Source organism: Acinonyx jubatus, chromosome C1, assembly GCF_027475565.1.
Source record: "Acinonyx jubatus isolate Ajub_Pintada_27869175 chromosome C1, VMU_Ajub_asm_v1.0, whole genome shotgun sequence".
NCBI classification, from domain to species: Eukaryota; Metazoa; Chordata; class Mammalia; order Carnivora; family Felidae; genus Acinonyx; species Acinonyx jubatus.
Genome location: NC_069381.1, coordinates 91,515,874 through 91,528,371, shown reverse-complemented (window position 1 = coordinate 91,528,371; position 12,498 = coordinate 91,515,874). Strand labels below are relative to the sequence as shown.

The 12,498-nt window shown below is 37.6% G+C and overlaps 1 protein-coding gene across 1 annotated transcript; it reads left to right on the top strand.

The window, feature by feature from the left end:
* The first annotated feature begins 3,924 nt into the window (after window positions 1–3,924).
* TAF13 (TATA-box binding protein associated factor 13) lies at window positions 3,925–12,307 on the top strand. Its single transcript, XM_015075188.3, has 4 exons — window positions 3,925–4,030; window positions 4,890–4,968; window positions 8,784–8,881; window positions 10,931–12,307. Exons 1-4 carry the CDS (start codon window positions 4,004–4,006, stop codon window positions 11,099–11,101), a joined length of 375 nt encoding a protein of 124 aa, XP_014930674.1. The 5' UTR covers window positions 3,925–4,003; the 3' UTR covers window positions 11,102–12,307.
* The last annotated feature ends 191 nt before the right edge of the window (window positions 12,308–12,498 follow it).

Genomic DNA, 12,498 nt, shown 5'->3' with positions numbered 1-12,498 from the left:
TATGCTGCATTTCTGGTAAAATAGAGCATTTAAGTTTCCGTTTGCTGACATGGCACCAGGGGCGGGAATGGCTCCATCGTGGGCCTAGAGATTTATTTCAACACTACCTCCTGAACCATTCCTTCTGTCTTTCTGTTTCCTGATGTACTGTTTCTAAGGATCTACTCTTTGGCTCCCTTCTTTCTTAGACTTTGTTCCTGTGCAGTCTTTTTTTTTTTTTTTAAATTTTTTTTTCTATATTTATTTATTTCTGAGGCAGAGACAGAGCATGAGCAGGGGAGGGACAGAGAGAGAGGGAGACACAGAATCAGAAGCAGGCTCCAGGCTCGGAGCTGTCAGCACAGAGCCCGACGCGGAGCTCAAACTCACAGACCGTGAGATCATGACTTGAGCCGAAGTCGGTCGCTCAACTGACTGAGCCACCCAGGCGCCCCTCCTGTGCAGTCTTTAAACTATCACCTTTGTGTTGATGTCTCCAGTGCCATTTTCTTTGGTTCTAATTTCTCTGTGGATTTCCAGGCCTGTCTATAGGACATCTCTAGACTCTTAGACCGAGTTCATTTTATTCTCCCCACCCCACCCCCAGTTGCTTTCCCATTTTACTTTCCAACTTATATTAAGAACACATTCCATCTATCTGTATGTAAACTTCTCCACAGCTCTCAGATTCATTCAGACACAAAGTCCTGCAAATTCTACCTTTGAAAGTTCCTTCTTTGTAATTCAGGTTTTAATCATCTCTCATCCTAGGTCTCCCTGCTAAAGTGATCTTTTTAAAAAAGATAAGGTCATATGCCTCTTCTGCCTAAAGACCTCCCAGGAACTCTGCAGTGTGAAGTTTAGTCTCTGAAGAGAACATTCCAGGCCTTTCACACTCTAACTCCAGCTTCATTCCAGCCTCATTTCCTGCATCCCCACCTAACAAACTTGACTCTGGTAATCCACCCAAAACATCTTATGGAAGCACACCAGGACTTTTCACTTTCTGTGCTTTATTTCTGATCTGCTCATAACTGCATGTTCTTCCCTATATATTCTGGATCTCAGGTTTTGAAGGCTGAATTATTGATGCTCTGCAGTTGATGACATAGTATTGAAATTGGCCCTTCCAAAGTCCTTCACTTGCTGTTTATCTGTGCATTGCCCCACAACCTTTCAATGTATTTAATGTCTATGCTTTTTCATTTGTTCCTATTTTTTGTGTGTATGTATATTTAATTTACATAAATGGTATTGTTATAGATCTCATTGTGTTTCTTTTTAAACTTAGTGCTGTGTTTCTAAGCTCTGTCCATGTTGTTAGTCTATTGCTTCTGATTGCTGCATAGTACTTCTTGGTCTGCATCTGGCACATTTTATCTGTCTGCTGACACTATGAATGTTTTATACTCGAACCCAGAGTTTCATCACTACCTAACACAGAAGTTCTCAACCCTATCAGACTCAATAATCTTTCTTAAATAACAAAAGTATTATAATGTCTCCTTTATTATTCTGCAATGACGTTCACAGATAATATAACCTACTGTGGTGGGCAGCCTCTCAGAGAGCCCCCAGTGATGTCTGCCTTCTAATATACTCATCCTTATGTAATCCCCTCTCTTTGTGTATGGGCTGCAATTATTGATTTCTAGTAAACAGAATAGGACAGAAGTGATGGGATGTCACTTCCAAGGTTAGGTTACAAAACAACAACAACAACAACAACAACAACAACAACTGTGGCTTCTGTGTCTTGGATGTTCCTGGTTCTCTCCCTCACCTGTGCTAATTGAAGCCAGCTGCCATGTTGTAAGCTGCTGTGTGGAGAGGACCATGTGGCAGGAAACTGAGGGAGGCCTCTGGCAATAGCCAATGAAGAACTAGGCCCTTAGTCTAACAACCTAAAGGAACTGAATCCTGCTGACAACCATGAGAGTGATTTTGGAAGTGCATCTTTCCCCATCAATACTTCAGATGAGACTGCAGCCCCAGCCAACACCCTGACTGCAATATAAGGGACCTTGAGCCAACTAAACTGCACCCAGATTCCTGAACCACAGAAACTGTGTGATAGATGTTTGCCTTAAGCCACTAAGTTTGGAAAGAATTTGTTACACAGCAATAAATAACAAATGTATTTAACTACCCAATAATTTAAAAATAATATATAATGCCCTAATGTAGTATAAAGGTAAAATACAGACAGTGAATTATAATACGTGTTTCAATATGTGAATGCTCAGGCATGACTACAGTAGGGGGTATAATGGTTTCAGATGCTTGGACCTATATGTAGAATCACAATGAATGTGGGAGCTACAAAAGCATTATCACCCAGTGAGTATGGGCTACTCAAATTATTACAAGTGATTTGGCCTTTGGTGATGTTATTTCCTGAAATGGTTCACAGCTCTTGGTAAGTTTCAAACAAAACAAAGTATACACCTCTCCATTTCTATGGTACTTGCTATTTTGGGAAAAACTCTGGTTAATTCCTCCCTGTGTATCTTTCCTCTTTACTTTCACACAGGACACTTCACTTCTGACACTTCTGGTCACTAAATGTGGGTTTTTTTCCCACAGCAAACAATTCTGTGACACTGTTGGGTGTCCTACAATTTAATTCAAGTCTAATTTAATTCAATTAGATCCCATGAGTTAAGGGTGCAGTTCCACCAGACTGCTTCCCACTTTAGATGCCAATTACAAGTAGTAGGTGCCAGAGTCCCCACCTTCTGTCCAACTTGGCTATAAATCAGAGGTTCCCATGACTTCCTCCCCCTTGGATTTATTTGCTAGAACACCTCACAGAACTAATGGAAACATTTACTTAGATGAACAGCCTATGATGAGAGCGAGGTCTGGAAGGGTCCTAAGTGAAGAGCTTCTCTGTCCTTGTGGAGTTGGGGGTGTGCCATTCTCTTCATAGGTGGGTATGTTCCCCAACCTGGAAGCTCTCCAAAACCCCTACTATTGGGATTTTTATGCCTCATGTAGGCATGATCAATTATTAACTACATTTCCAGCTTCCCTCCCCCGTCTGGAGAATGGGAGCTGGGGCTGAAAACCCCAACCTTCTAATCATGGCTTGGTCTTTCTGGTGACCAGCCCCCATCTAGGATCCCATCCTAAATTGCCTCATAAGAACAAAAGATGCTCCTATGCTCTTATCACCAAGGAAATTGCAAGGGTTTTAGGAGTTCTGTGCCAGAAACTGGCAGTAGAGACCCATAAATATTTTTTTCTATTATCTCATAGTTTCATTCCTAGAAAATTAAATGTAAGTTAAAAGCATAGGACATGCTTTGTGTCTATATTTTAACAAAGGTTCTAGGTTCAGATAGTTAGATTTTTCACTTGCATGAATGTTTAGCAGGACATTCAGAAACATTGTGGAACAACTTTTCCTTGTGTGGTATCGTGTCTTGCATTGCATAACATTTTATATCCCTACCTTTAGCCTTCTAACGCCGGTGTTTTTCCCAATTACTGTTCTGATCAAAAAACTCTGCACAAATATTGAATCCTTAGTCTAAGGGGTAGTATCACCCCCTTAAAAACTAGTAGCGAAGAAAAACACACCCGACAACCGGCATAGTGCTTGGCAATTAATAATAGTGTAACTGAAAGTTGTTAAAATCGTTTAAGTACACTCTTCGGGCAGCCCAAGGACTGCTAGGACCCCCAACGATGCATAACTACACAGCCCCAAATCAGGAAGAGGTGATTCGATATGTAGAAGCAAATTCAGGGTCACAAGGAGATACACGCCCCCTTTACTTTGCGAATGTTTAATTAATCTGTGATCTTGAACACAGAGCCTAGAGCTCATCCCTCTCTCCCTAAACTCGGCTTGGGTCCCCTGTTAGCTCGTCTCCGCGCATTTTCCACCCCAGCTGGCCGGCCGGGACTAGGCTCCGTCTCGCCCCGCCCCTCCCTGCGCGTCACCGGAAGTGAGGCCGCGGATATAGTAAAACCCGCTGGGAGCGAGGCGGCTGAGCCCTGTAAGCTGGCTGGTGGCATGGCAGACGAGGAGGAAGATCCTACCGTGAGTGACCACCACTGTTACAACCCAGTCCTTTCTTCACTCCCTGGGGTGCAGAAGTGGAACTCGAATTCAGAGTCACTCGAGGTTTTCCTTCGCGAATTCACTGGAGAGAGTTCGGGGACTTCACGCCGTGCTAGCCCTTCCCTCGCGATTCATCTCTTAGTGTGTGGGGCAGGACGTGAAGAGTGGGAAGGTGGCCCCTTGCCCTTTGCTTTTGGTCTCTATTTGTCAGACATTCTTTGAATCGCCTGGAGAATCATCATAGGACGAAGCTAATTATTTTTAGCTCTCATTATGAACCAACACTTCAACTAGTAACAAAACTATATACTTACTGTAAAGTAGTGGGAATAATGGACCGAAAGTCAGGGAATTTGTGTTTCAAAATCTCTATTATCTATGAGCAAGTTACTTAACTTTGAGCCTTGGTTTTCGTGTCGTAAAATGGGGTTAAGGCTTACTTGAAGAAAGTTCCTGGCACTGTATAAGCAATGCTTAATAAAAAATAAAGATAGTTTTACTTACTTCGATTCACTCTTAACAGTAAAACTGTGTAGTAATAGGCTAACCAGTTGGTTTAAAAAAAAAAAAAAAAGTATGGTCATTGAAACGCTTCCAGCAGAGGCAGTAAAATTATTTGTTAGGGACACTGTAGGAGTGCCATTCCTGCATTGAGTGGGAAGTTGGACTGGATAGTCTTTAAGGCTCCTGAAATGCTAAGGTTTCATGATTTTTTTGCTGCATGTTTTAGGCTTTCTGGCATGATAATTAGTGTTGAAAGTGGAAAAAAATTAATGTTAATTGCTTAAAAATCAAATGCAGTGCTTGACATTTCTGTATATACATTTTTAACTTACAGTTTGAGGAAGAAAGTGAAGAAATTGGAGGAGGTGCAGAAGGTGGACAGGGTAAAAGGAAGAGACTTTTTTCTAAAGAATGTAAGTAATATTTGACAATGATTTAATTATAGATGATAAAAACTTTTGGACATGTTTGTTCAAAGTAGATTAATGTTCTGAATGTGTTTCCCTGTAGGGACAATATTCTCAGACTTGCCTGTAAGATTGTTTAACTTGTGAATCATGGATAGTAATGATCCTGACCCCAATTTATATGTTTGTATGTGGGTAGGTGGGTTTTGTGTGTACACATTTTGAAAAATTTTTATTTTAGAGACAGAAAGAACGCACATGCTGGGGAGAACACACATGCTGGGGGGAGAGAGAGAGAGAGAGAGAGAGAGAGAGAGAGAGAGAAAGAAACTCAAGCATGCTTCACGCTCAGTGTGGAGCCCAACTTGGGGCTCAATCCCATGACCCTGGGACTGACTACAACCTGAGCTGAAATCAAGAGTCAGTCACTCAACCAACTGAGCCACCTAGGTTCCCCCACATTTTTTTTTAATACACAGTTTTTTAAAATGAGGAAATGTGATCAGTGTTTCAACTCAGGGACTAAGAACATACCTCCATTACTTTTTATGTCCTTTACTATTGTAGGAGCAGGGACTCCTTTGACTGTAAGTCAAAAATTATAATGGATCCTGGAACAGGTGCTGAGGGTAGGAATTAAGTTGGGGCTGTGGACTAAGGCATTGGAAAATACAGAAAAATGGTGAACAGTGTAAGGCATTACAGTGGCATGGAAATTATAATGTATTGATTGGTTCTCTAGTGTATTCCCTCAATAGACAGGTTTGACCCTTTTTGGCAAGTAAGTGGAAGAGCTGCGGTGTCTAGTGATGGTCAAAGCCAGCCCATGAAAGGCACTGTGAGAATGCACTCTCCAACCTGTGTCCTTTACATATAGTTATGGCTGAGTATTAACAAATGAATATATGGTTTATTTATGCTGGGTCAGGCTCAGTCATTTCCAAATGCTCTTGAAACTGCAGGCAGTATGTCTTTTTATTTTTATATTTTTAATGACTCAAATCCTCCATATCTCAATTTCTCACCTAAAGCTGACCAGTGTTTAATCCATCTCTGATACTGTTTACTCCATTTGTATGTGTTTTTGCTTCTTAATCAGCATAAGAAGGGGATTCCCACACTAGAGCATCTCAGTGTGATGTTTGCATAGTCAAGTGTTAGCAGAAACCTTTGTTCTACTTGAATTGCTTTATTTTTGTGATGATAAGAATTTGGAATCTTCACAGCCTTCTGGTCTTACCTGAATCTTGATATGTTACTGGCCAAGATCTGTTCTCCTAAATCTTCTTCTTAAAAAATTTTTGCTACTATAACACAAAGTTTCAAAGCATTCACTGGTATTTGTATCTTTACAAACCTTTTAACCAAGTGCAGTTTACATACATACTGGTGAATTATGCCCATCAAAATGTTCATGACAAAGTATCTTACTCAAAATATTTAAGGAAAAATAGTAAGCTTACAATGGAGAATCCTGGCAGACAAGTAATGTCTAAAATGTTAGCTAAATGATCAAAGTCAACATCACCAGTAATATATATTAACATCACGTGATGCATTAAGATTGCATATCAGGGGCTCCTGGGTGGCTCAGTCAGTTAAGAGAGCACATCACCTCTATGGTATCCTTTCTACTAATGGGTACCCACAGCCTAATAATGAAAGAACACCAGACAAACCCAAATTGGGGAACACTACAAGATAACTAACCAGGAGTCTTCTACAGTGTCAAGGTCATAAAAGACTAGAAAAGTCTGAGGAACTGTCACTGATCAGTGAAAAGTAAAGAGGCATGGTAATTAAATAACGTGGGATCTTGAAATGGAAAAAGGATATCAGTTGAAAAACTGGTACAATCTGAGTAAGTTCTATATTTGTACCAATGTTAATTTCTTAGTTTTGATAAATGTCTTTGGTTATATAAGATGTTAAAATAAGGGGAAGGTGGATGTAGGGTATTTGGGAACTCTACTATTTTTTGCAACTCTTCTGTAAGTCTGAAATTATCTCAAAAAAAAAAAAAAAAAAAGCAAAGTTGTTAGAATCTAAAGGAGAAAAAAAAAATACTTGTTTTCTACTCCCTGTATCTGGACATAAAGGCTCTTACCAGTTTAAACTCTAGGGATACCTCTGTCCCAGGCTAACTTCCAAGTCGCCCCTTTCTTTTCTTCCCTAGGCTTGATCTATTCTAGTCTCTTTTCAGTTCTACCAGCTTTTGCTTCTCCTAAATAGAAATTATTCTTAATGTACTCATTTCTTCATTATTTTTTTTAACTTTTTAAAATATTTAATTTTGAGAGAGAGAGAGAGAGAGAGAGAGAGACAGAGCAGGAGTGGGGGAGGGGCAGTGAGAAAGGGAGATACAGAATCCTAAGCAGGCTCCAGACTCTGAACTGACAGCACAGAGCCCAACGTGAGACTCAAACCCATGAACTGCAAGATCATGATCTGAGCTGAAGTTGGCCACTTAACCAACTGAGCTACACAGGTGCCCCTCATGTGTTCCGTTAGAAATGTCCTAGGAGTTCCTTTTTTTTCTTTACTGTACTTAAAATAAATTGTATTAGTCTTAAATGAACAACTTAATGAATTTTACTTATTTACATATGACCACCACTCAGATCCATATACAAAACATTTCCAACCTGTGACCTTTTTTTTTTTTTAACATTTATATACCCCTTTCTGAACTGTTAAGAACAGATTGTTCTTTCAAGAAAAATGCGCACACACAAATAGTGTATAAAATTTTTGCATTTAATTTCAGAAGGCCTCAAGGATTTCTTAGAGCCTATCCATGGACTAACTGGGAGTTTATAGACTATAGGATGAGAATCCACATGGATTCCATCTGCCTTAAACTACCAAGAAGTGTAATACTGTTAAGAGGAGGAATATTGACTCTGGAGCAAGATCGGTTGCATTCAAACTGAGGTTCCATCTCTTACGTCTGTGTGGAAAATCACTTAGCTTGGGTAAATCACTTAGCTCAGTGCCTCCATTTTCTCATCTATATGGAATAGGGATAATAATAGTATCTACTTCAAAGGATTGTTGTGAGGTTTAAATGAGTTATGTATGTGAAAGGCTTAAAACTATATCCCTGGTACATAGTAAGGTCTATGTAAGTTTTAGCTGTTAGCACCCATTTTTATTACTCTGTATTAGACTTTTCTTCTCTTTTGCATTTTCTATGGTTCTTTCGGTTGAAGCCTGAAAGGACTTTATTAGCAGTGCATTGATCTAGGAAATGAAATGTCAAGATTCCACATAGTTCGCTTTCTCCTTTTGATTACCGTGTTCCTCCTATAAGAAGCAATTAGAGCACTTTCTTTCATGTCCTTTTTCCTATGTTAGTATCAGAAAGGATTTTGCCTTCTCTTTTCCAATGCCCCCCTGCCTGCCCCTCCTGTCCACCCCCCCCCCCCCACTCCATACACACATAGAATACTCCCAGTAAGAGCTGAGCCATTGCTACTCATCCTGTCCCTGGCATGGAGTTTCCTAGTTACAGGTATTCTGGGGTTGTTGGTGAATAGATAATAGAGATTAGGGAAAGAATATTGATATCAGGGTTCAGTGGCTGGGAGGGAACAGGAGTTCCTAGTAGGGAAGGACAGGTAGGAACAGTTGTAGGAACAGTTGGTTATGAGATTGTGGTTAAAAGTCTTTTACACCAAAATCCATACTTGCAGACAACAAATATATAATATATGTTTATACAAGTATCTTGTCTTATTTGGTCCATTTCTAATTTGAAAAAGGTATTGGTAAAATTGTTAAATTTGTTCAAGTAAACAAAAATGATTGTTCTTTTGCAGTGCGATGTATGATGTATGGGTTTGGGGATGACCAGAATCCTTATACTGAGTCAGTGGATATTCTTGAAGACCTTGTCATAGAGTTCATCACTGAAATGGTAAAATTTTTTTTTGTAATTTGTCTTAGTTAATTGAGTAATAGATTTGAAACTCCTTATTTTTTTTTTTAAGATTTTATTTTTGAGAGGGGGAGGGGAGCACACACACGCACATGGGGCAGGGGCAGAAGGAGAGGGAGGGAGCATCTCAAGCAGGCTCCATGCCTCATCGCGGAGCCAAACATGGGGCTCTGTCTTAGGACGGGGAGATCATGACCTGGCTCAGTCGGTTAAGCATCTGACTCTTGGTTTCCTCTCAGGTCATGATTTCATGGTTTGGGAGTTCACATTTGAGCCTGCTAGGCATTCTCTCTCTCTCTCCCTCCCATTCTCTTTGCCACTCCCCTCGTCACGCTCTTGAGTACTGTCTCTAAATAAATAAATAAATAAATAAATAAATAAATAAATAAAGTTAAAAAAAATATTTAAGATATGTATATATATATGATATATACATACAAACACACACTCATGTATATGTGCACACACAATATTCTACCTTCTCCTGAATTTTATTTATGAGGACATAATTATAAGATTCTAGAATAAAATTTACAAATATTAACCATAATCCCATTATCTAATGTAAGATCTCCCCTTCTAGTATTTTTTTAAAAATGTATACAGTGCTTAAAAAAAAAAATTAAATTAAAAAAAGGGGCGCCTGGGTGGCTCAGTCGGTTAAGTGTCCGACTTCGGCTCAGGTCATGATCTCACAGTTCACAAGTTCAAGCCCTGCTTCGGGCTCTGTGCTGACAGCTCAGAGCTTGGAGCCTGCTTGGGATTCTGTGTCTCCCTCTCTCTCTGTGTTCATCCCCTGTTCGTACTTTGTCTCTCTCTCTCTCCCAAAGGTAAATAAACATTAAAAAAAAAATGTGTACAGTGCTTACATATAGTGGTAATCATAGTAAACATTTCTTTTACTCAGAGTTTTATAATATATATTTTCTACATTCTAATCACAATTATTTTAGTAGTTAGATGAAATTCATTTAAATTGTTTTCTAATATATTTAACCATTTCTCTCTTGCATAAGTTAGTAGATTATTTTGATCTAAATAGATATGATCGTATTCATGAAATTTCCTCCCATCTCCTCCTTGGATATATTCACAGGGATAGGAATACTGAGTTTGTTTGTGTTCTTGTGAGTTTTTACCCTGTATTATGGATTATTTCCTTAGTATAGAATAATAGAAGTAAAATTCCTGTCAGAGAGTATGCATTAAATTTTTTTTCCATTTATAAAAAGAATATTTGTTAAATTTAGGAATTATAAAAAAGTACAGGAGAGAAAATAGAAATCTGTAATCCTGCCATCTAGACAACTAATGCTCAGATTTTGGTGAATACTTTTTTGGTTTTTTGCACATATTTTTAAACTTTATTAAATTGAAATCATATAGTGTATTTAGTCTTAGAGCCTTCTTTTTCACTTACGTAAGTAGAACACTTTCCCCATGTCATTGCATAATATTCTATAAATATTTTTAATGGCTTCATAATATCAATTGGTTGGATGTACCCAAATTTGTTTATTTAATGCCTTATTAAACACTTAATTTCCCCTTTTTTAGTCCTTAGAAATCATATTATGATGAACCTTTGTTTTTGCACAGGATGAATATATGATAGGAGATGAGATTTATTTGAATTTAAGGGGAAAACTCACCACTGTTTGTTTGTTTATTTTTACTCACCGCTATTTATTCGTTACTAGACAAAGCTTAAACGAAATATGCAGTTACAACGAAATTATAGAATTATTTTATACAAATGAAGACAAAGACTAGGTATACCAAAAAACAAAAAAAAAAGAAACAATAAATTTGATAGTTTTAATGTAATTAGTATTAAAAAATGTCTATAAGACATTAAGCATCACTATAACACAGTAGCAAGTGGACAAAGGACATGAATATAAACACAATTCACAAATGAATAGCTATAAATAGAAGAGAAAGTCTTCAAACTCACCAGTATTAAGTAAATGCAAATAAAAAGTAAAATATTAGATTTTTTAAAATTAATTTATTTCTTTGTAATAGACTCACAAGGCAATGTCAATCGGAAGACAAGGTCGGGTACAAGTTGAAGATATCGTCTTCTTGATTCGAAAGGACCCAAGGAAGTTTGCTAGGGTTAAAGACTTGCTTACTATGAATGAAGAATTGAAACGAGCTAGAAAAGCATTTGATGAGGCAAACTATGGATCTTGACACCTTTTGTACTTTCTGAAGCTTCATTATCTTCTGGGGAAAGCATATATAATAACTGTATATTTTCCACTGTAAGGTCTCTATATCTAGCCATGAAGGTGAAGGATGGAGGAACACAAAGTTTTCCATTTTTTTTTTTTTCATGTCTTCAATTTTAGAGTGATATTTGAGCCTTGAATTGTCTGCCATTATACTACTATACTTGAATTACTTACTGGGTTTTAATGACCACATGTAAGTTGAAGTACCTTGCAAACCATGCAGTTCCTTCTGACTTTTGACTGTCTAAATGATGAAGTAGTATTTATGTATTAGGTATTTGTGCCATTAGGTGTAGGCTATACTGTAGCTGTTTAATATATGAAATCTAAAGGGCACCTTCGACTATGATAGCTAAGACGTGTTTCATGTCTTCTAAAGTTTTTAGACTATAGTAGTCTAAGAGATTATTAAAAGATAGTGAGCTGGTTTGCTTTTTTTTAGGGAGAAGATACAAAAAAAATACAGTCTTTTGTAGGAGTGTTTATAGTAGTCTAGGAGGTTATTAAAAGATAGTGAACTGGTTTGTGTTTTTTTAGGGAGAAGATACAAGAAAATACAGTCTTTTGTAGGAATGTTTATCTGTCTTGAGATATTTGTTGTTTAATATTCTTTTCTTTAGATAACAAGAATGTTGGCTTTTTTTTAACTAAAAGTTTCATGTGAATTCTTCCGTATTGGAAGGCTTTTTTGATTTAAAACCTTTTGAGCTTATAATATACTAGTTGTCAAGTTTTAAGAGAACTCATTTTCCCAGGTTAGATTAAAGCGTCTAAAAATAAATGTTTTCAGTAACAGGAAGGTATTGCTTAAAAAGCTGATGGCAGGATAAGCATTTAGGATAGTGTTTTATTAACATACTTGTTAGTACTTGTTCATTGTGGAAATGTGTACTTGACTAAAACCATGTATGGTTGTGGAAACCACTTTTGTAGTTCAGGATATACAAGTTTTGTGTGCGTTCAGCTTATTGTATTAAATTATTGCACTTAGTTTAAAATAAGGATTAAAACTGCATTTAATGGGATCACTGAATATTACTCTGTGAAACAATGTTTTGTGTGCTGCTTGTAACATTATCTATAAATCAATATGTAAGAGAATTTTGCTTTCTTAACCTGTTGATACAAGGAATAAAGTCAAAAGTTAAAAGGATGAACACATGAATTTGACTATGTGATTTATCAGCTTTTCCTCTCCATTACTAGTAATGTAATTCTGGCTGCTTAATCTCAGTAAAGACTTTTTCTATATTGATAGAATTTTTCTGATTTGATGAGATTCAAGATAGCTGGGCAGAGCGTTTTGTTACTTAAAAAAAGTAAAAACCAATTGAAAAGCTACTCCAGTCTAAGCTG

Bases quoted from the DNA above. Each gene is read 5' to 3' on its own strand.
- TAF13 (XM_015075188.3), top strand. From the start codon at position 4,004: ATGGCAGACGAGGAGGAAGATCCTACC. The intron at 4,031-4,889 runs GTGAGTGACCAC...TTTAACTTACAG, and splicing joins ACGAGGAGGAAGATCCTACC to TTTGAGGAAGAAAGTGAAGA. The intron at 8,882-10,930 runs GTAAAATTTTTT...TCTTTGTAATAG, and splicing joins TAGAGTTCATCACTGAAATG to ACTCACAAGGCAATGTCAAT.